We start from the raw sequence: 24,667 nt of genomic DNA, 5'->3' as shown, positions 1-24,667 counted from the left end.
GGACTGCCACTGCCCCCTAAACGCATCACCCTTACCCCAGTTCGGACTCACTTGTAGCCTGCAGGTACAGTAATAGTGTACATTGCAACTCCTGCTTCCGTTGGGGTGAGGGGAAGTATCTGACCAGGTACATGGAAGTTAAAGTTGGTCGAAATTTTTTGCCAGAAACATTTTCTCAATGAAATACAGGGAAACGACAACATCAATTTTTTTGTTGTGGAAAAACAACGACAATATTGACAATATTTTCTTGTTCTTCTATGGGAAAATTTTACACAAAATGTTTTATTTCCACTGGAAATCTCAGAATTATACATTTAATCATTTCTGGATCAAAGTTTTTCAGATCTTTTCATACTGCAAAATTTTTCAGTGTTTTGACATTTTGTTCCATTTCATAGAAAAACCAGATGTTGAAACATGAGTGTGTTGGACTGATATGTGTCTGTACAGGTCTACATTAACCAGCTAACTCCATTCTGTTATCTGAATGCCATTTTGATTACAATCCATTATATGTGCTTTTACTTTTGGCACTGCTGAGTCCCATCTTGAGCTGAAATGCCCAGGAGATGTCTATATCTCAGGAGTGGGAGTTAGAGGATCTTCACTGCAAGAGCATGCCTAGAAGCCCAGAGCTTGAGCAGTTACTGGCTTCTGTCCAGACTCAGCGAGCCTAAAAGCATATGGAAGTCAAGGTTTGGGTCTAATGCAGCAGCCTGGTGAGCATCCAGGGTTGTAACAATCAGAATTTCCCACAGATAGAAATTCTGTTTTCCAACCCAGCTTTCAGAGGGTTTCACAGAACCAATCCTTCAGTCCTGTAAGGACAGAATAGCTCAAATAACTGATAATGTGTCTTCTTTTTCCTAGGTCACTGGTTTGAACTGAGCTCTGGCTGCTCATGAATGAAAATTACTAGCATCTGCCAGCTGTTTGGTGGGTATTTGAAATTATTTTGTGATCTCAACCAAGTTCCAAGTGGGTAAATGCCTATGTCTCCGGAACCACTGGTACAATTAATATAATGGTCTCTCAAGGAAGAATGAAGTGTTTCAGTCATTTTTGAATCTGGACTATTCATCAGTCCTAGAACTGCTTCCTTTGGAACAAGGTCCACGCACACCGATGCCGCAGTGTAGGGGAAGCTAGCACTCCTACCGCTTATTGTGCGTCTGTTTTGTAAGAAGAGGGGACTTCACTTTACAGTGCTGTCATCCAACAATTTCCAGGAGTCCAACTCACTTAATAATAATAATATTAATAAAAAATCCCTCCACCCCCCTCCATCATATAAATATAAAATCCTACCACAACATTTGCAATGGTCTGCAACAACACTTTGCACTTCTATTCTGCCTTCTGTGCAAGGACATCAAAGCACTTTACAAGTGTTAGCCTCCTGATCTACCTTGGAGGTGCAAAACTAACAGCTTAACCATTTGATGAGAAAACTGGGGCTCACAGAAATTACATGACTTGCCAATGGTAAGTACACAGGCAGGAACACAGCTCTGATCTCATGAACTCCAGTTCTGTGCTTTAAGCACTAGACCATGATTCCTTCTGTTGGACAGCAATTTCACCTTATATAAAGAATGCAACCAACTGGAGGGATAACATTCAAATAAAGTTGCATCATTCTAGAAGATTGCTCTATTAAAGTATCTTCTGATTTACAGATTCTTTAAACAGCCTTTCAAATAATTGGTACAAAGCCAATCAGAACACCAATGACATATTGTGGGTGGCTCTTGGCAACAATTTTATTTTTTCAGTCTCCTCTGCACAACTCAAAATTTCCTCTTTGCCTTCAGGAGTGAGATGTTGCAAATTCAGACAACACTGATGGCTCCCAGACAATTTTAAATCGATACAATTAGGTAGGACAGCAAACGAAACTTCTGGGGTATTTATCGTCAGTTCAGAGCACTGGGATTTGTTTGCACGGCATATATTAAAGCTTAGATTGCTGTCATTTTTCAGACATCCAACCAAACAATTATCATACGCAAAACTAGCTTTGTATGTGCATTCTCTGAAGTGTCCATATCTGTTAGGTAAGCTAGCATATAGGTAAGCTAGCATACAAGCTTCTAAAATGTACACATTTCTAATGTCACATCCTTGACACACTAATGGGTCTTACCTTTAAGGCCTCCCAAACGGGAAACTGCACCAGAGAGAAAGGAATCTGGAGGGGGTAAAGAAAAAAAAGTCACAAAAGCAAATTAGTTTGGCATGTTCCTTGGCTGGCTAAATTAGGAACAGTTATTGTTCACTCAGTGAACTGTAGCTTATTACATTTATAAATCTGTAAGGATTACTTTATGTACACTGCTGTTAGAGGACTGGTTTCACTAAAGCAGTTTTTACTTTGTTTATCACGTTCCCTGCTGAGAGGTTAATGTATTTTTACCAGGGTGGCCTGTAAGAGCAATAACTAATATGATCTAGTGCCGGGAATTTCTCAGTTTGACTTTTAGCCAAAGAAGCCATAAAGATGGTTCACGCACCACACCACTCAGGCCACAAACACAGCTTGATGAGGAACTGTCGGATAACATGCACTGTCACACACAATTATCTAAAAGTGGAGGGACGCTTAGTGTCTTAAAGGGACGTTAAAAATGGCATAATGAGGTTGCAAGTTTATCGTCTCTGTTGTCCGAAATAGATAATTAATTATTATCATTATGAGAGAGACAAGGTGGCTGAAGTAATATCTTTTATTGGGCCAACATCTGTTGGTGAGAGACAAGCTTTCAAGCTAGGCAGAGTTCTTCTTCAGCGCTGTGTAAGCACGAAAGCGTGTCTCTCTCACCAACAGAAGTTGGGCCAATAAAAGATATTACCTCACCCACCCTGTCACTCCAATATCCTGGGACTGACACGGCTACAACAACACTTCATATTATTATAATTATATATTTGTATTTTGGTAGCATCTAGGAGCCCAAGTTCCAGATCATAACCCAACTGTGGTAGGCACAGGACTCCAACACAGAACAACAGGAAGGTCTTTACCCTAAAGAGTTTTCATTCTATGTATAAAACAAGAGACAAAAGCTGGAGGCAGACAGAGAGGAGTACAAAGAAACAACATAATTACCACCACTTCTGATAAAATGCCAAGCCTCAGCTTGTAAAAGCTTCCAGTATTTAATATAGACAATAGCTGTCTTGTTAAATCTATGGAGTGATATAGTAAGATGCAGTATAATTTAAGTAACTGTAGATTATTAGAAACATTCATTGTGGATGTACGTAAATCTTATTAAATCTAAATTACATGGAAGTTTGAAATGGTCCCTAAACATTACATTTATCCAACATCAGAAGAGTTAGAGTTTGTTTTATTGTGTTGCAACTAATGATTAATAAATGAGTCTATTCCGTTAATCTTCCAGGCAAAACTTAGCTTGACAGACACCTGCCACAGAAAATTTGTTATCTATTCAGGCAGGAAATGGCAGTGAGATGAAATCAATGCTGATGCTGTACATTGAGCTGACACACTGAAATCTCAGAGGAAGTTTGTCATCTTGAACAAAGAGGACTATCCCTTGTGGCATCTCAAAGGCCCAAAAGAAAGGTCAAACCTGGCTCTTATTTATCAGGGCCTTGAAACTCTAGCATAGCACTTAAATTTCTTTTTCGATTTTGGGTGACAAAGTCCAGTTATTTGACAGAAACGCCTCGTAATATATTTATGAGAAGATATAGAGCCACATGCTGTTGCATCGTTGTCAAATGGGAGTTAACTGCACCATTTCCTTGCACTGCAGAATTAAAAGTGACATAACCTTCTATCATCTACACCAGAAAAGAGATATAATAGCCATCATATTTGCTCCAATTTGTTAAAAAAAAAAAAAGAAAAGGAAATGCACTAAGTTCAGTTTATACCAAACAAAACAGGCCTCCTAACACATACACAATCTCAAATTTCTTCCTATTGCACTTTGAGTACTAAAAAAAAAATCTGTTAACATGAAGACAAGGGATGCTCTCAAAACAAGGTTTGTTTTATCTCTATTACTAATTAGATGCATTTCAAGCAAATGGAAAAAAGTTTAAAATTTCTATTTGATTTCCAAAATGGCAGGGGGTGGTTTAGGGCTCAGACTCTAAATGGTTCAAAGTCAACGGGGTTTGCACAGGCTTATAGATCCATCCGTGAGAAGGAGCTTGCTGACTGGGGCCTAAATCCTCACCCAGCCCTCACAAATCCTGTTTTAATCGAATTTTAAACTTCCCCAGAGATACACTAACATTACATGTTCTGAAACTTTTCAAAACAAAACCTACATTCTGGCCCAATCTACTGGGCAACATCCCTTTAAAAACACAGTGAGCGCACCAGAGTAGATTAACATATAAAAAGAGAACTTTCTTTAACCATGTAATTCATATAGTGATAAATTTATTACACTTGTCACAAGCTTTTTACAGTGAATTGAAGCGAGAAACCCCCTCACTTTGAAGACACTTCTTCCCTTGAAGAACTGTGATTTGATTGCGTTTGTTATTTTCCTTACAAAAACCTTCAGATACACAACAGAATCACACCCAGCCAAGCAATGATATTTGTGCCTGAAATAACCTAAAACAACAAGAAAAATGTGGTTCACACATGTAGAGAACTTTCTGCCAGCAAATATGAAACTCTGGCGAGCTCCACCAAATCTCTCATTTGATGTTCACATAAAATAGACAGACAGTATCCGTTCTCATGTCTGGCTTGATGTTCTATAACTGTACTGTTTATTCAATAGAGTTAAACCCTACACCAAAAAAAAAAAAGCAGCTCCCATACATCTGTAAAATTATTATTCTAATGTTTAATAGATGGACACTATAGCCAGTTACTCGGGGCCTGTATTTTTTAATGTTCAAGTCCAATTTACTGCAGATTTTTATTGTTTTCAAAGATCTGCTTAATTCTCCTGAATTAGGTGGATTTAAAAAAAAAGGTTTCAGAGTAACAGCCATGTTAGTCTGTATTCGCAAAAAGAAAAGGAGTACTTGTGGCACCTTAGAGACTAACCAATTTATTTGAGCATGAGCTGTAGCTCACGAAAGCTCAGGCTCAAATAAATTGGTTAGTCTCTAAGTACTCCTCTTCTTTTCTTTTTTTTTTAAAAAAAGGGATTTTATATTTTTAAAGACAGTGATTTTAAAAAACGAACACTGAAAATAGCTGCACCCCAGAGTAACAGCAATAGAAAAACAAACTCTCGCTTTTACAATCAAACTGCAAGTGTGTTTCACCTAAGAGTTGAGAAGCTTTCAGCAAGTGAGACGAATTTAAGGAGGAAGTTAAAAACACTGCCAGACGGATGCATCAATATTGAAAATTGAGGTAGTACTTATACCCTTCAAAGCAATAAAATAGTGTTTTGATTGAAGCAATTTAAAATTTATCAGGCTACAGTTACAAAATGTGCCCATTCGATGCTGATAAATCTGTGATGTTAAATCACAAGCTGACAGCACCCAGAGGGAAACTCAGCAGCCAGACAGCAGAGGTAGCATGTTGAAGGAGCTACAAAGAATAAATAAACAAACAAACAAATAAAGCCAGGCCCTTCAAAACTGGAATCCCCTTCAAAATGCAAGAATTCTTCTACATAAAGAGAAAACAGATGTTCGTGGCTGGAATTTGCATGTGGCTTTATTCTCTACTAGGATACAATAAAACCACTCTTCGGCTCGTCCTCTGAGTCAGAAATTAAATGGTGGCCTGGCATATCTATTCCAGCTGTGCCTTCCTTTCCCAACTTTTATTAGCAATATATTAAAAACCTAAAAAGCATAAGAAATGAAAAATCATGTGGTATGTTTTCTCAAACCAATATAAAAACTACAGATGTTCTTACTAATCTGCAGTGCATGTTTGTTTATTCAGGTTCTCTGTGTGTCTAATTCAGCGGGGCTTTGCTCTCGGAATGATCTGTTTTTACAAATGCTAGAGCAAATACTAAGAGAACAGCCAGCGGAGACAATAAAATCACCTAAAGGAGGAGATAAGGGCTTTCTTCACTTGCACGGGTCTCTTTCACTCTTTTGGGCCCCCATTCAGCAGAGCCATGTGGTTAACGTGAAGCACCTGAATGGCTGCACAGAATTCAACAGTTTAGGGAGCAAGGGGGGCCTTTGATCCTTGGGAAGTGAGTGTGCAGAAGCAGCACAGCTACTGGTTCCATGGGGCTGTACTGATGGCTACAGAGCAGGCCTACTGCTGCTGCGAGGCCTGGTTTCTTCCTTGTCCCCACCCAGACTTGAAGATCCTAGATTCTGTGTAACCCAGAGACTGAACCAAGGACCTCCAGAGCTGAATGCATGAGTCTCTACAGCTTGAGCGCCAGGTTTTCATGCTGAGAGCATCAACAGACTCACAGTCTCAGTGAACAAGGCACAGAGCAGAACACAATCTCAGCGGTGGGTTAAATACTTCCCTTGGACAGAGGTAGCTCATCCCGCGCATCTGAGGCCCACAATAGTTCAAATCCAGGATGACTCTCCACGTCCGTGACAGCCACCATCTTGGCCAACATTGGGGATTGTACTAGGGATGTCCAGAGCTGAAAACGTGAGTCTCTATAGCTCAAGCTAAAGAGCCAGGTTGCGTAGCAGGGGGCTATAACAGACTCAAATCCTTTCTGAGTCTGGCACAAGGGGTGACACATAACCCACACGCCAGTGAGTTACATTCTGCAAAAAAAAGGGCAGTAAGACCCAAAATCAGCAGAATCCAACAATTTCTTGTTCTTGCCATGCCCCTCCTCATGACTTGTGATATCAGTCACATAAACGGCTCTCACGGATACCTTTATGGCACGTTGTTCATACAGTAATACTGGCAGCTGTTTATCATGTATTTATTAGGAATAGGATATTTTCATAACTCTATTGCCACTGAAGCCAATGGTAAGAACTCCCGCTGGCTTCAATAGGAGCAGAGTTAAGCCAACACTTTTAGAAAGTATCACCAACAGTCTCACTTAAAGGCATTTGTACACATGGCATTTCCACTCATCACTGTAGTACTAAAGCATATATTTGCAAAGGGTGCCCCTCACCGTGGTATCTGGGCAGCAGTTGTCAAACCGGTTTTAGCTTCCTATTTCTCCACCATAACCACATCTGAACAGTGTAAGGACACACTGTAGTTCAGAGTTTGAAAAAGAAGATAGAAAATATTCCATAAACGTATCTAGATTACAACTGTATACTTCCATCTTGAATAAACAACCGTTTTTTGTTTGTTTATAACTGTATTTAAAAGAAAAATGCCTCCTTTATACGAGATGGTTCTTCTTTTACGATAGGTTCCAGTTGCAGTCATATAAACAACCCTGTTTCTCGGCTGAAGTTAACACCAAAACATTTCAATTAATAATCATAGTAAATCTGTTTCAGTGTCTTCTCCTCTTAAAATTCTTCACGCACTTATACAATCTATCTAGATTATGATCAACTGACATTCCACCTATAAATATACTTTCTCCATAATAGGATTTGAAAAGATAGTATGAAATGACGTAAGCCTTTCACTTGGCCATGTCACAGGTCACAGCAATAGATGTGATTATATATAGCGTGGTATAAAGCATCCTGATTGAAGGTGATGGTGCATAGCGGCAATGCACAGCCACTCAACATACCGTCCTTAAACCTGTTATTGTCTACATTCATTTTTACATTCAATTAATACTGCTTGCCAGGCTCCAGTTGATGCACTGCAGACTCCACAAGAAACCTAACAAAGATAATTTGTAATTTTAAGCATGACCAAAAGGCTGTCAAACTGTAGATGTCTTTACTGCAGTTTTTAGAGATGAAAGGATTTAGTGTAGTGAGAGAACACTGGTAAATAAATGAGTGAAGTCTCAGTTAATAAATATTGATGCGCTTAGAAACAAAGCTTTCCAACAAAGACAATAAAGCAAGTGGCAACAATGGCCAGAGATTGAGAACTCCCTCTGCCCCTGTTCTTCTAAAGAACATGTTTAAACACAGGTCCCACTGCAGTGATTTCCAACACAACTTGGCCAGCCAGCATAGGCAAGAGTGTGCAGAGTTAGAACACTAATTGGTAGCCATGGTCCGGCATGTGTAACACACCAAGGAGGCATGTAGGCTAATGATCTTTGGAAATTCTTCCACCACTGGTGTAGCACAATGGCACTATCCCTAATACGGGTGCTGGTGGGCAACTCGAGATGACCCGGTGGTAAAAACACCAGTATAAATATTGCCAACATTAACTTTTACAGATGATTAATACTACAAGCCAGACTCCAGTTGATGCTTACACAAGAAACCTACCAAAGGTAATTTGTAACTCTGTCTTTTGAACCATTAATGTTAACCTTTGTAACTGTTTAAGCTAGGAAAAGGGGTGCAATCTTGTGCTCTATGCACAGGACAGGGACACAAGAACTCCTAAATTATATTCCTGCCTCTGACAGACTTCCTCTGCAACCACAGGTAAAACACTGCATCTCTCTGCCTCAATTGCTCTATCGTCACATTAATATTACTCACCATCTGTCCTACATGGGTGTTTTGAATATTCATTAGCTGGCATCTGTAAAGTCTTTTGACAAATTAAACACTCTATGTGGCAAAGTGTGGTTTAATTTGGTTGAGAGCCTCTATTACACCCTTATCTTTTAAGCTCATGTGCAAAACTGCATAAAATGGGTGTGGTTTTCTTTTAAAAACCACTGCTGCTAAGTTACAAAGGGATATCCTCGTCCAGTCCTCTTCTGGTAGAAGGATGGTTAATAAACATACAGTCTCTTTATGGAGGCCAGTGTTGACAAGTGAAGGGGAAATATGTGAGAGCTCCAGCACAGATATATGCCTGCCCCCAACATGTGGGGAGAAGAGAAGCACTGAGGCAGATATAAAACTTAAATACAAGAGAGACTGAGCTAACAGATTTCAGAGGGGTAGCCGTGTTAGTCTGTATCAGCAAAAACAAGGAGGTGCCACAAGGACTCCTTGTTGTTTGAGCTAACAGAGATCCTTGTAAAGAGTGCAGAATGCTTTAACCTTTCACTGACAGTGTTAAGGATCATTTTTTTATTCAAGGCACTTTCATCATAGAGATGGGATGAACAGCCTTAAAATTCCCACTCTCTCACTCCACCCTTATATTTTGATGGGAGGGCAAAGCAGCTTTACAGAAATTGACTGAGGTTACATAGATAACCTGCATAGGACGTTAATCTGCACAAACCCAAGACTTGATCCTGCTCCCAATCTGACTTCAATAGGAGGAGAATTGATTGCACTCCAAATATGAAATACTCTAGCAGATTCTCTCTTCCCTGTCCCCAATAGCCCCACAGCGTCCATTGTCAAAATAAAAGTCTGTTTTGTTATTCGTTCTTGAAAAGCAGCATACCCAAAAAATGCACAATGAAAATGAATATTCCAACATCAACTTGTACATGCTGTTTTTAAGGCACAGATAAAAATCTTTCAGGATAACAGATGAGTTTAGCAGCTCTAAAAGAATGAAGGTATTGTTTAACAGGAAGCAGATGTATGTCAGATGGCAAACTCATTAGAATGTCCCATCGTTAAAGGAAACAGGATAACAATGAGCCGTCTGAAAAAATGTGAACTGATCAGGAAATATACAAGCCGCAGCTAATCTCCTATTTATTGGTAGGTAATGCCTGTAAGTCATGCACATGCATTGAGTTTAGGACCATGAAGGACTAATCTTTGTTCACATGAAAAAAACATAACAGTAGAACCCTAACCATGGAACTCAACATTTCTGGAAAAGTCTTCTGAAGCACACATAGAAAGGAAAAAACAAACAAAAAAAAGCCTGACATTTGAAGAAGCTAATTTCTTTAAATATACTTGGTTATGCACTATGGGTTCAAGGGAGCAGTTCTATTTGAATCCGTAACATTAAAGATATTTTAGGTACTTTCTCTGTGGTTTTGTTTGTTTAAAGTACAGACATAGAAACCTGTCATACAAGCAGCTGTTACCTCGGACCCTCCAGAGATACACAAAATGAGACCCAAGATAATTAATTTACGGAAAAATGCCTGAAAGGCAGGCATCCATACTGGAATAGTGCTATATCTTCAATTACAAATGCACCTGAAAGATTCTTCAGAGCCCAGTCCTGCACTCCTTACGCAGGAAAAATTGCCACTGAAGGCCATGGGAACTTTGAGTAATGCATGTAGGACTGGACACCACAGAGCACTAATAAAAGGAAATTAGTTAAAACAAACAGTATACAGTTTCTTGCCAGAGGGGAGGTGGGTCTATGGAATGTACGGTGGGGGTGAGCGTTGCTTCATGAAGTAAATATTCAGTCAAATAAAACCAGATATCAGTGCATCGAAACTGCACTGACATCAGCATGGGAATATTTCTGGGAAAATACCTGCCCTCAGAGTAACAGCGACATTACTTAACAGAATGGAAAAGAACGTATGTTCTCCCCTTTCCAAGTGTGTCCGTCTATAATAGTTTTCTTGTTACACTTCTACATAATGCTCACAAACAGGACACAACAGAATTATTTCATGCAGCTCTTATCCACGTAAATTACACAGTTGTCTTCCTCTCTCTAGGAGGTTTCAGAATCTCATTTAAAATATTCTACAGGAAAACTCACTGCCCCCTTTTGCCCATGGGCTGGATCCAAAGTTCACTGGCGTCATTGGGAGTCTTTCCACATGACTTTGATGGGCTTTGAATCAGGCTCCAGGTGTGACAAGGTGGAGGTAGTGGGTAGAGAGAACGCAAGGATTCTAGTGTCCTACACAAGGGCCACGTTAATAATTCTGCTCTGATTGCATGGTTCCAAGGAAGCCTGGGTAGCCAGCTTCACGGTACGCGCAGGTGGTGGAAACAGGCACTTTTTTTGACCTTCAGTAAATAGGGCTGTGGAGCAAGTTGCTTTAGGTTTACTGCACTGGCAGGACGCCTCACAACCCAGCCTCTACAGCTCTGTTTCTACCTCCATTTGACCCTCAATTCCAAAAAGCGCTTAAGCACATTCTTAAGTTCCACTGAAGTTAACGGGACTTATGCAGGTTTTTAAATGCTTTCCTGAATAGGTATGAACTGAACTGCTTTGCTGAGTTGGGGGCCTTGCGATAGCCAAGGCTTTTATTGTGTGCATCTCCCTTCTGAAAAAAAAAAAAAAATCAATTTAACCAGCTGTTAAAGAATACATAGCTGTCAAGGGTATAATTTATTCCATCATATCGGAGGTGAAAACAGCACTGTATAATAGCCACTGCATAAGAATAGCTGCAAGAATAGTCACTACAATTTAACAATAGCACGGAACAACATCAGCAACTAGAATCCAGCTGGAATTACCTTCTTCAAAGTATTTGAGCCCATAGACAGCTGTGCTTAATATATCTTACACTATTATCTCCATCATGTGGCAGAGGGGAAAATCGCAGATTTATATCAAGCTTTAGAAATTCCACACTCGGCTATGTTATTTCATTTTTAAAACGTGTACGAGATTTTTTGCCCAGCGTATGAAAAAAGGAACAGCTGATGTCTCCCTGTGGCTACCGATATTAAATATTTACCTAGTGCCATTACTCCATGGCTGATCTCGTTGGGCAAGCAGCAGTATGCATTGGTCTGGTAGTTAATCTAGATAAAAGTAAATCCTTGGCCATTACCATCTAGCAGCCTCCAGCTCATAACCAGCTCAGTATGAATCTGTTCAGACATTGCATTGAGCAGGTAGGAACCACCAAATACTTGGGCAACATCACAGACAAGTTCCAGAGGATGCTCAAAAGATGTGGACACTCATAGCAGCTGCTGCAGCCAAATTTCAGGCCTTTCAGTGGCCTCCGTGAGGATGTCAAGACATCTCTGAGCTACAGCTCTGTAGAACCACGGTTATACACACTCTGTTGTACAGCAGCGAAACATGGGCACTGAGGAAGGTTGAAAAACACCAGCTTGACATTGTTTAGCCTCATTGTCTTCAACAGCTGCTCCACATCAAGTGGCGAAACAAAATCGCAAATGAGGATATTCGAAGCCAAAACCCGCAACCACCACCATTGGCACAGGTTCTGTTTTGGCAACTTTCTCGCTATGGATATATTATTATTAGAATGGAGGACCAACGAACTTCAAAGCATGTGTACCAAGGAATCTGCTACACAGCCAGCAACCACATGGGCACCATAAGCTTCAGTAGAATGCTAAGATTGCCAGTGATGGACAGAAAATGAACATTCAGCCAAACCACCTTAAGGATCTAGCCAGAGACTGATTTGAGTGGCACTCGATCTGCAAAGAGGCATTGTCCTTTTGGGATTTGCCAGGATGAGGATGATTATAACTGCATGGCACACTACAGATAAAGGAAGAGACAGTCCCTGCCCCAAAGAGCTTACAGTCTCACTAGAGATGCAGTGCAACAACTCAAGGCAATGAAATAAAGAATCATAGGACTGGAAGGGACCTTGAGAGGTCATCTAGTCCAGTCCCCTGCCTCATGGCAGGACTAAGTATTATCTAAACCATCCCTGACAGGTGTTTGTCTAACTTGCTCTTAAAAATCTGCAATGATGGAGATTCCACAACCTCCCTAGGCAATTTATTCCAGGGCTTAACCACCTTGACAGTTAGGAAGATTTTCCTCATGTCCAACCAAAACCTCCCTTGCTGCAGTTTAAGCCCACTGCTTCTCGTACTAGCCTCAGAGGTTAAGAAAAAAAAATTTTCCCCTCCTCCTTGTAACAACCTTTTACGTACTTGAAAAATGTTATGTTCCCCCCTCAGACTTCTCGTTTCCAGACTAAGCAAACCCAATTTTTTCAATCTTCGCTCATAGGTCATGTTTTCTAGACCTTTAATCATTTTTGTCGCTCTTCTTTGGACTCTCTCCAATTCGTCCAAATCCTTCCTGAAATGTGGCGCCCAGAACTGGACGCAACACTCCAGTTGAGGCCTAATCAGCGCGGAGTACAGTGGAAGAATTACTTCTCATGTCTTGCTTACAACACTCCTGCTAATACATCCCAGAAGGATAACAGCATTACACTGTTGACTCAGATTTAGCTTGTCGTCCCACTGTGACCCCCAGATCCCTTTCCGCAGTACTCGTTCCTGGACAGTCATTTCCCATTTTGTACGTGTGCAACTGATTGTTCCTTCCTAAACGGAGTACTTCACATTTGTCTTTATTGAATTTCATCCCATTTACTTCAGACCATTTCTCCAGTTTGTCCAGATCATTTTAATTTTAATCCTATCCTCCAAAGCACATGCAACCCCTCCCAGCTTGGTATCCTCCACAAACTTTATAAGTGTACTCTCTATGCCATTATCTAAATCATTGATGAAGATATTGAACAGAACCAGACCCAGAACTGATCCCTGCAGGAACCCACTCGTTATGTCCTTCCAGCATGACTGTGAACCACTGATAATTACTCTCTGGGAATGGTATTCCAACAAGTTTTGCAAAGAAGGAGGGTAAAGGGGAAACATGATGAGGGACACTTACAGAAGAACAGCCATACTGGGTCAGACCAAAGGTCCATCTAGCCCAGTATCCTGTCTTCTGACAGTGGCCAATGGCAGGTGCCCCAGAGGGAATGAACAGAACAGGTAATCATCAAGTGATCCATTCCCTGTCGCCTATTACCAGCTTCTGGCAAACAGAGCTATTGTGAACGGTTAGCTATGCACAGGTCCGGATGACTAGTCAAAGTAGATATCTTGATGGTGACATTATCTTATTTAAAATGAGCTTCAGAAGCCCTTTAAATATTTCACTTTAGTATTTTATGCTAATTCAATAGGGCCTAATTCAGCCAAGCATTTAAGCACGTGACTAATCCCATCCATGCTTAGCCAAGCACTTAAGCACTGTTGACGTAGGTGGGATCCCCCATGTGCTGCAAGTTAAGACTGGATGACTCTCTAAATAAAATATATGTTCTAGCTAACCCACAGGATGTGGCCTTGCAGGAATTACTGGGTGAAACTGTTGGCCTATGTTATACATAAAGGCAGTCCTAAAGATTATCATTGTCTCTCTAGCCTTAAAAATCTATTAATTTATAAAGTTAAGAATGCACTTTGCTGAGTCAGGGCTGGACTTTGCTGAATCTGCTCCGACATTACAAAAAGGGAGAATCTAAAACTTATTAACCTGAATGGAAAACCACCCCCAAGTGATTTAAATGGGCATTGGATCAGGCCCCAAATGAACAGCTAGACAGTGCAAACACAAATCAGGTACATACATGCAAAGGCTGTTTTTTCTTTTTATTTATTTTTTAAGAATTTAACCAATTCTGCAGATTCCATAGGTAAACAAACAAAGCTCTTGGAAGTTCTGCAGACCTCTCTGCAGCTGTGAAGGCTGCTCTGTTCCAAATGGGATGTCTAACGCCATGTCAGATTTAAAAATTTTATTAAAGCTAATGTTAAAGTTATAGAATACACAGGTTGAGAAAAGAGTGTCTATACATCTGGGTATAGTGCTTAGATTATCCACAAATACAAAAAGTTTGTTTGTAAAAGTCGTATGATACACAGAGTACATAATCAGCAATAACTCAAATTTTGGTGCATAGATTTAACAATACAATTTGGATATTAGAATCCAAATACTCGGGTACATCACTCATGAAAAGTTGTACAGAGATTTGGTTGTGGAAAGCAAAATATATCAATGAGTGGAGATTGTCCCTCAGTAATTGAGAATTCGGTAGGTTGTCCATTTATAAAATACAATCCATCAGGGAAGCATTTCAGTTACTTTCCTGACTGCGCTTCTCTTCAGCACTCCAGCTCATCCCTCCTGGTATTGCTGATGTCCGGTGATGAGTTCTATCTGGAGATAAGTAACACTGAACCTGATCAGATATAGCGTATCCTCAAAATACAATTGAATTGTGTCCTGCTCTCTGGACTCAAGAATGAGGTGATATACAGCATGCTAATGAAGACTGAACATCTGAGCTCAAATAGGACTAAAAAAGAAGGGGAGGCGGAATTATGGAGTTTAACATAAACAGAAGCAGAACAAAGAACATATACTCCTTTCAGAATGATACTGGCAGTTTGTTGGGCTGAGAAGGAGGGTATAATATGCAGTCTTCAGGAAACTTAACCAAAATTATTTCTAATGAAGTTTGCACCTTGCTAGTTACATTTTCCAAAGTGTCTCAGTCTCGCTGCATTTATATCATGCTAATTGATCTTGCTCAAAATGTCTAAATTACGCCACGTGCATTTTGTTTTTATTTTTGATATACGGAATGGGTTTATAGATCCTTATGATGGGGATGATTACTACTGGCCAACCCGTAGGTAAGGAAACTGACATCTGGCTAAGTGACACAGAAGCAGGGAACAACTTAGACATTTGAACAAAGGCTAGAGCGTTGGAATGCCCCTCATCAAATGATACTGCAAGAGCTGGTTTGGTCCTTGTGGCCATGGGGAAAGCTCAAAGAGTGCTTTGGCATGATTATACACAGGTGTGACATCGCTCATATGAACTGAGAGAGGCTGAGGGCATCGAAGCTGGTAAATTACCTGATTTTGTTTGGAAGTCTTGCTTCACGTTTCTAAAAACTGTTATCCATGTATTATACTCTAGTAACAGTTCAGTGTTCTATAGGATTAGTTCAGTTTTATCCAATATACATTAGACTTAAACCATCTTCGTTCTGTATTTGTACCGCACCTAGCACAATTGGGTCCCTGGTCCATAGGGTTTCCAACTGTCTAATCACACAAACCCAAACACCCTCGCCCTGCCCCTTCTCCGAGGCACCCCGCTCACTCCATCCCCCCTCCCTCCATCGCTCACTCTCCCCCTCGCTCACTTCCACCAGGCTGGGGCAGGGGGTTGGGGTGCGGGAGGGAGTGCGGGCTCTGGGAGGGAGTTTGGGTGCAGGAAGGGGTGCGGGCTCTGGGAGGGAGTTTGGGTGCAGAAGGGGGCTCAGGACTGGGGCAGGAGGTTGGGGTGTGCGAGGGGGTTTGGGGTGCTGGCTCCGGGAGGGGGCTCTGGGCTGAGGCAGGGGGTTGGTGTGGGGGAGGGGGAGAGGGGTGCGGGCTCCGGATGGGCAGCGCTTACCCCGGGCAGCTCCCGAAAGTGGCTGGCACATCATCTGGTAGCAGCTCCTAGGTGGGGGACCAGAGGGTCTTCGCGCGCTACCCTGCCCACAGGCACCAGCCCCACAGCTCCCATTAGCTGCAGTTCCTGGCCAATGGGAGCTGCAGAGTCGGAGCTCAGGCAGCGCACAAAGAGCTCCCTACCCCCCACCCAGGGGTCGCAGAGACAAGCCGGCTGCTTCTGGGAGCGGGGCAGAGCCAGGGCAGGCAGGAAGCCTGCCTTAGCCCCACTGCGCTGCTGGACTTTTAGTGGCTAAAATCTCCCAGTATGGCTTCAGTAGCCTCAGGGAGATTAGAGCCTGATCCCGAGAGAATCCTGGCGAAACTCGGCAATCCTATTGGTCCATGACAGGGGCCCATAAGCATTATGCTAATACAAATAAAACAACAAACAACCACAAGAGTGAGTCATTTCTATCACAGTTATAGTATATCCCCTGCCAGAGTATGACAGCTATAACATGTCTGTGCCCCGCAGACTAGTTAAGTTATGAAGTACCTTTCTTCTTTTGGAAGCAGTCAACTGTTGAGAATATTCTTTTTATTTTTCCAGACACTGAGCAAGAGCTTTTGAAGTCTTATCGTACAGTCCCTGCATCGTTAAAAGTCTATGATGATTTAAACAACAACAACAAAAACCAGCCTTGCAACACAGTAACGTAATAAGATAAATGACAAAAGCCTTTACTGTGTCAGAATATTTCAATAAAATCACAATAAAATTCCACCTGTCAGCTCCAAAAGCACCCCACATGTAGAATTTACACAAGCTGAACCGGAGTTGTTTCAGGGCATGTCATAACAGTTAGTCATTTCTGCACTGTGCACTGTTAAAATTGGCCTGGAGATGAAATGAGTGCCTGCAAAGGGCAACCATATTTCAAGCAAATTGAAACATGCTTAGGTAGTTGGACTGCCTCCCTCCCCTCCCCCTGCTGCATTCCAGAGTGTTTAATTTTTGCCACTCAGTTTCATGAAAAATATTTCCAATGCACTTCCAAACTTCTGCAATCCAGTAAATATATACTGTGGTGGAACTTCAGAAGGAAAAGAGTCCTTAGTTTATACTGACAGGGTTTTGCACAGCACTCTCCAAACCTGACCTCCTCAGTACAAGACATAAATATATCTTGCTCACATAAATTGTCTGCAATATGTCAGTTCCCATAAACTGAAGCGTGGCATTTCCACCCTGACAGCATCAAATGAAATCTTCCAAATGGCCATCTATTTTATTTGGGTTGCAGTGCATTTCAGCATCAGCTGCATCTGACCTTGAGAAACAATCCCGTAAAAAATATCATTGTAAATTACTTCACCGTCATACAGGTAGCTCTGAAGGGACATGAGCTAAATGCCAGTGAAGTCTTTCCATTGCATGCAATGGGCTCTGGATCAGGCCCAACGGTGCTGAGTACCTCAATTCACACTGAAGTCTATGGGAATTTGGGGGCGGGGCGGGGGTGCAGCATTTCCCAGGAGGAGGTCTTACATTATAGAATTGGATCGACAACTCCTTGTGCATTTCTAAGAAATGTGAGTCCCTCAAATAACAGGGGAATAAAATGTAACAATTTTAATTTTATGACGTAACACTTAAAATGTGCTAGAAAGACCTATTCTGGTAAAAAAAGTGTCGCACAAGACTAGGTATTACACGTATTCCCTATGTCCTACTCCCCTACACAGACTTCCAGAGCAGTGTAAATTTTTCACATGTGGCATTTTATATTCTAAGCTACACAATGGAGTTGTCGGTATCCATTTCATGGTTAAGGCTGCATTGGGAATTGCAGGACTAAAGACCTCCCTTCCCCTCCCCCTCCCCCGTTTCATGCCTCCAAACTTGGCATAACCCCACATCAGAGGACAAGTGCATTTTCCAGGTCACGTTTTTACGAAAAAAATTGCTAATTTTTGCAGACAAAAGAGTTTAAAATGCTCCACGTTGTGGTTAACAGAGAAATTTCCAATCTCTATGACTTTCAAAACGCATGCACGCACACACACCCACACAAAATTTCTCAGGCATAGGGCCCCTCTGAACTTCTATAATTAAGCACATGGAGATATTCCCCTTATTCAAGGTAACCGATGATCTCTCTGTCAAATTCAGCCAGTGGAACTGCTTGGACTTGTCAGCTGCTTGTCAATTTTGATGCCACTAGCATCTCTGGCTTGATGCCTTGCCCCACACCTCACAGAGACAGTGAACAGCCAAGATGGCAGACAGTTGTAATTTGCTTTGGGCCACCTCTGTGCCACTCCCAGCTCGGCCAGACTTGAGGATTTGCACCAGAATGCACAGCACACTGGAAAGGGGAAATTTCATTTCCAAGGCAGTACAGAAGCTGCAAGCGCACGTGCCACCTCTGGGACAGTTTACTTCCTATAAATCATTTGTACCACTGACAGAGCTCATTTCTTCCTTTCATGAGTAATTATAGTTTTAGAAGCCCGCATTTAAGGGGTGCAAATGAACTCCCAAATTCCACCTACTGTCACATTGCATATTTTATTAGGTAATCAATTACCTTCAGGATACGCCTCAGAGGCAAATGAGTATGGTCGTGACAGCTCCTTTAAGATATACCTCGATGAGCACAGAGATAAAATAACTGAATACAGGTGTTATCTACAACATCCTGAGAATTATGTAGTACAGAGCAATATGTTTCCTTCCAGAATATGAAAACACACGACCTTATCCTGCAGCCTTTACTTAAGCAAAGGTCCCATTCGGGATCGGTGCCATATACACTGTATGTGCACTATGGAACAAAGCACCTGTAGACTGTGGGTTCAGCATGAGTATAATTCCCTTTCGCCTTATAAACACAGAGTGTTGACCTAATTCTGCTCCTGGTAAAAATCAAAGGGAGTTTTACCAGCTGTTCTGTGTCCAGCAATTTTGAAAATCAACCCACTTATTTAGATGCCTATATATTTTCTGAAAATATGTTGGTAGTTCTGTCTGGTGATTATGGCTTTTAAAGAATTTTAGTCCTTTTTCTGCACTTTCACTAGGATATCAATACAAACTGCACAATAATCAGTTTTTTTCACCAGGTGTTCTGTATTTTAAAGAATGAGCAATTCATGTGTTTTTCAGCCTAAAGAAAGGAAAATGCTCTGGCAGTTTGAACTCTCTCTTTTTGATAAAGGAACAAGGTCCATGTGTGGGGAAGGAAGAACAGTAACAGGGTCAGAGGACTTGTATGCATCTAGGCAGTGAGCCAGTGTGGCTAGGTGCATTGTGAACATACAACTGTTCATATCTATTTTTGGTATAGAAAGAATTAATGACAGCAATCCCTCCATCCCACCCCCTATTAAGGCCGGTTCGATGAACAGGGCTAAGAAAGGTTTCGGAGGAGCAGCCGTGTTAGTCTGTCTTCGCAAGAAGGAAAGGAGGCCTTGTGGCACCTTAGAGACTAACCAATTTATTTGAGCATAAGCTTTCGTGAGCTACACGAGGAGGTGGAACAGGCCTCTGTGGGGACATGCGCTGAATGAGGGCACAGAGCTGACAGTGAAAGTCCAAGAGAACTGCCAGGGGTCCCTGGTATCTGCCTTTGGACCAGAGGAGCCCACAGTATGAGCCTGGCTCCAGAGCAGGAAGGAGGAAGGGGAAGAGTGTGCTGACAAGGAGAGGGAGCAGGTAAAGACTGAATCCCAGCATAGATGGAGGCAGAGCAGCTGAACCGGGAAAGGTGAGAGGGGCTGCTAGCCATTTACTGACGAGAGAAGATGAGGAAAAAAAAATAAGACTCCAGTAAGGAGAAAACTGAAGCCAAGAACTATTTTTTTATGTTAGTCTAGAGTCCCCCCAAACAAGGGGTTACTGAAGGTAAAGTTTCATGACTGATTTCTATAGCCAGCAAAGAAACTGAGGCATGGCCCAGAGACAGGGCTTCTGAAATTTTAGCCCACATGTACTTGACTACTGCAAAGGTAGCAGGGGCTTATAGAAAACACTAAAAAGGATACCCCCACAAAAGGGTCACTTGTGGTGGGGGAAGAGGATGGGTAAGAACCACACGGTGAACTGTTTAGTAGCTGCTGACCAGCATTCGGTACCACACACTTTATTGGCGATAGGTCATAAATGCTGAGCTGCTTTCCTCTGCTCTGCTAATAATAGTAAATTCCATTTGGTTTCTTTTCTCCAGCCTGGTTTCTCTTCTCCAGTTTTCAGTCTGCTTACCTCTTCCATTGTGACATTAGAGGCTGGGAAACTGGACAGCCAGCTTAAGACAAGCCACATAAGGCCCTAATTCAGCAAAGCTCTTATGCACATGCTTAACTTTAAGGTAAGGTAAGTAGCCCCCTTAAGCTCTTGTTCATACACCATGAAGTCAATCAGAGCAGGAGCAGGGTCTAGGCATGCAAGTGCTTTGCTGAATCAAGGCCTAACAGAGCAACCTGGTTCTGTCATTTTGTTTCATTTGTACACCCAAGAAATCTTGCAAGGCAGTTCTTCTATCAATTAAGCAAACATGGCAATCAAGACCTCGGAGAGTCCTCTGTATAAAATTGCCTTCATCCATCCTGCTTTCTGTATTCTCTTTTACCATTATTTTGCAGAACACACCAACTTACCCAGCACTACTTAGGATGTGTATAATAAGAGACACCCTGCTGCACTGCAGTTCTCCCTCACCTTCTCTTCCCATTAGTTCCCCCTCTCCTGAGGAGTGAAAGCCATGTGCTGGTGCCAGGGAATCCTGGAGCCATCATTCTTGTCCTATGACTGTCCAGTGGCCTTCCCAATTACACTTTATATAATGACTTTTTTTTTTTACTTTAAAAATAAAAGAATTATGAATACTACAGCTCATATTACCTAATACACTATGACTTATTAAACTCACCCAAGCTACAGCAACTGTCCCCTCCCTTTGTTCGGCGTTCAGTCGATGGCCCCGATTCAGCAGTCCATCGCTGTTCAACAATTTAAGCACATGCTTAACATTAGGCATGTGCTTAAGTCCCACTAACAACAGGATTTATGAATGAGCCTAAAATGCCTTGCTAATTTAGGGCCTTAGAATTTGATCCCGGACCTTGTTGATTTCAATAGACTTCCTCTTCCTCCCCCTTGCTGTATCTCCCCCCCACACACACACACACATTTTTTTTCTTGCTTTACCTGCCCCCAAAGCACATCCAGTCTTTATACACCTGCACACACCCCTCTCAAAGACTGGCTAAAGGCAGACTTCACTGTGCATTTTACCATCTAAACAGGCTTAAACCAGAATTTGCAAGTGAAACAATGTGAAGCCTGAACCACAATTAAGCACTTACTTTGGGGGAAACGAGGGACGAATGTGGAGTCAGAAAAACAGTCTAATGGGAACTCTCCTTGTTTGACATCCAAGAAAAATCCTGTTCAGGTTGCTGGGATGTTACCATCTAACCCCAATGATCAAGCAAAGGGAGGGGAGTCTAGGCCTAATATTTCTAAAATATCAGAACAACCACCTGCTTTTGAAAAGCTTCATAAGGGCATCTGAATGGATCATCGAGTAACAGTACAAGGCACAAATCTTTTTTTTTTTTTTTTGGCAGTTTATTTACATTTTCCTGAAAGAAACTGGTTCCACAGGTTCTCAGTCTATCTATAGCACAGGAACAGCAGCTTGTCAGCATCAAAATCTTCCCTGCATTACCCCTACTCCGCAGATGAGAGAGTCATTCCGTTTATGTGCTGCTCATTCATATCCTGGGCCTCTCCGCTAAAGACTGCCATCAAGGAGGCAGTTTCTGAGACGTGGATGCCTGATGTGGTTTTCCATTAAATGGATTTGCTTGTTTATTTCTGAGTAGAGCACTCCGCTAAACAAGATCAGAAAGCATGCTGCCTCTCACCAAAACAAAACTGAACACGATGATTCACCGGGGAAATTCAGGTATCAGCTTGCCACACCAAATTTGCCTTTGATTAAGGAAGGGACTTTCAACCAGTCAACAGTCACTGGAAGTTATACATAGAAAGCTCATCCTCAACATCGCATAACCCAAGAGTAATTAACCAACTCTGACAATGTATTGCAAGACAAACCCACTTAGAAGTTTAACCCATGTTGTGTGCTAGAAAAGTCAAACTGAACATTCACCATCCTTTCATTTGCCCACGTTCAGTTATTAAAACCACATGCTGGCACTGAATCATTTCATGGTTCGTTTGAGACAAACACGCAGAAAATTGTGGGAAACAAACACAGCCTTAAGAGTCTGCAAAAAGCAAGACCCTTGGAACCAATGCAACCTCAGATGTGATGTTGTACGAAGCTTGAGCCACAAAACTGTGTTAGTCTGTGGCTGGAAGATGGTGGGGAAAAGTAGCACAAGCACATAGTGGTAACAATTAGTTTTGAAAACTATCAAACGTGACAGTTTTCACTCTCAACACCTTCGAAGTGAAACAAAAAGTGTGTGTACAATTATTAGACTCCTAGATAGAGACAGAAGGAAGGACTGCCTTGTGGTTAAGTTACTGGATTGGGACTCATGAGACCAGAGTTTAATTCCCAACTCTGCCACATGCCTTCTGCGGGCACGCCACTCAACCTCTGTGTGCATCATTTCCAAGTGCTTGTAAGTTGTATCATCTTATCCCACCCTTTGTCATGCCTATTTAGATTCACCACAGCAACTTTTATTGTGTGTAAAGCCCTAATCTTTTCTGAGGCCTGTAGGCATTACCATAATATAAATAATGAACAACAACTCAATAATTAGAATGCACGCTGACAACAAAACAGCTTAAAACACTTCTTCCGAGGCAGCTGCCTCCTTGTTAAGTGGCCTATTCACAACCTAAGGACATACGCCAGTGGCTTTCTGAGCTGCACTCACTGCTCATTGACTTCTGGATGGAATGAACAGTGTTGGTTTGCATCCTCAAATGATTTAGGATTAGTCTACACTCTTAAAATGCCGTGCTGGCACAGCTGTGCCACTGTAGCACTTCAGTGAAGACACTACGTGCGCCAACGGGAGGGATTCTCCCATCAGCATAGGTACTCCACGTCCCTGAGAGGCGGTAGCTAGATTAACGGGAGAATTCTCCCACTGATCTAATGCTGTTTGCACCAGGGGTTAGGTCGGTTTAACTACATCGCTCACAACCCTGAGCGATGTAGTTATGCCGAGCTAATTTCCTAGTGTACATCAGGCCTCGGGACCTGCAACCTGAGAGACCTACCTCCCTTTCCATGATCTACTACTACAATTGTGATCACCAGCGGCACTTCCCTCGATATAGAAGGGAAAGGGCTTATGGCAGAACATTCGCCATGTACCTTGTACTCCACCAGCAGAAGGGAAATTCAAGGAATGTTGGCAGACTTTTGAGTTTGCTTTGATTGAAGCCTAAAGTGACACGAATGTGATCAAAGTTTCCTGTTTAGCTCTTTATCAAAATCATTAAGGGCCAAATCCGGATGTCCTTAGATCCAGCATTTCCTGTGCCTCATGACAGCAAAATATGTATCTTCTTTCTCTATCTACTTGGGGTTTTCTATAGCATCTTGCATCCGATGAAGTGAGCTGTAGCTCATGAAAGCTTATGCTCAAATAAATTGGTGAGTCTCTAAGGTGCCACAAGTACTCCTTTTCTTATAACACCCAAGTGCCTCTAGGTAAATTAAGACTGCATGATGAAGGAAAGGAGTTTTCAGTGATGACTCTTTGGTCACCTCCTTTCTGATGCCCCAATTCTAAGCAAGTCATTGCCTTCTCAATAAAAAGACGAACAAGAGAGTGACTTAGTTCAGACAGAATAGTAGGGAGGAGAAGGTTTGTTGGGGAAGATAAACAGGAAATCTAAAAGCCCACTAAAACCCATCTTGCCAAATGTAACGCATACATTTTTTCCGAGAACACTGGGTTTCCAGTTGCTTTACAATGATAGTAATAACACTCAAAGCACTAATGAAACAAAAACTTGGCCCCTTGGCCTTCCACTAATGTTTCACCATTGCTCATGCCATCAGAATAATACAGAAGGAATTAGCTACAAAATAGGCCTATAAACTGGTATTAATGAGCCAATGAACGCCATCCTTCAGGAAGGGGAGCTGCACAGCTGTAGTTTCAGACAGCTGCGTGAGTGAAATTTTAGCTGCTACTAAATTGGTCCCTGAAAAAAACTCCCAGGATTCTACAATGGATACTTCTGACGGTATGAAAAACAAAACCAAAAAACTCAAGATTATTTTGTTTTCATTAACATTTTTCATGTTCCTTAATGAGCAAAATATTACAACATTATTTTGGAGTAAGAGAGAGTTCCAGTGCGCTACAAACTCTTAGTATACTATTTTTTTAAGCAAGTTTCCTAGATATTGGTGAAACACAAAAAGCCCCCTAGCACAACCTGTGGAAAGACATGCTAATTTCCATTCCCAGTTGCACCACAGGCAAGTTGTACCCACTAGAGGTGGAATGAAACATCTAGTACTTCATAAAAGCTGGTGAAAGAGCT

The 24,667-nt window shown here is 41.7% G+C and overlaps 1 protein-coding gene across 6 annotated transcripts in view; it reads right to left on the bottom strand.

The window, feature by feature from the left end:
• Positions 1–24,667, bottom strand: part of SLC25A26 (solute carrier family 25 member 26) — a 151,561-nt gene that overhangs the window by 37,604 nt on the left and 89,290 nt on the right. For all 6 annotated transcript variants that reach the window (XM_073351041.1, XM_073351045.1, XM_073351040.1 and 3 more), the window contains one exon: positions 2,150–2,194. In XM_073351041.1, coding sequence (XP_073207142.1) covers positions 2,150–2,194 — 45 coding nt within the window. The remainder of the gene's footprint in view (positions 1–2,149; positions 2,195–24,667) is intronic.

The sequence above is a fragment of the Lepidochelys kempii genome, chromosome 7, assembly GCF_965140285.1.
Source record: "Lepidochelys kempii isolate rLepKem1 chromosome 7, rLepKem1.hap1, whole genome shotgun sequence".
Taxonomy (NCBI): domain Eukaryota; kingdom Metazoa; phylum Chordata; order Testudines; family Cheloniidae; genus Lepidochelys; species Lepidochelys kempii.
The sequence above is the reverse complement of the archived record's forward strand: the minus strand, read 5'-3'. Positions and strand labels throughout refer to the sequence as shown.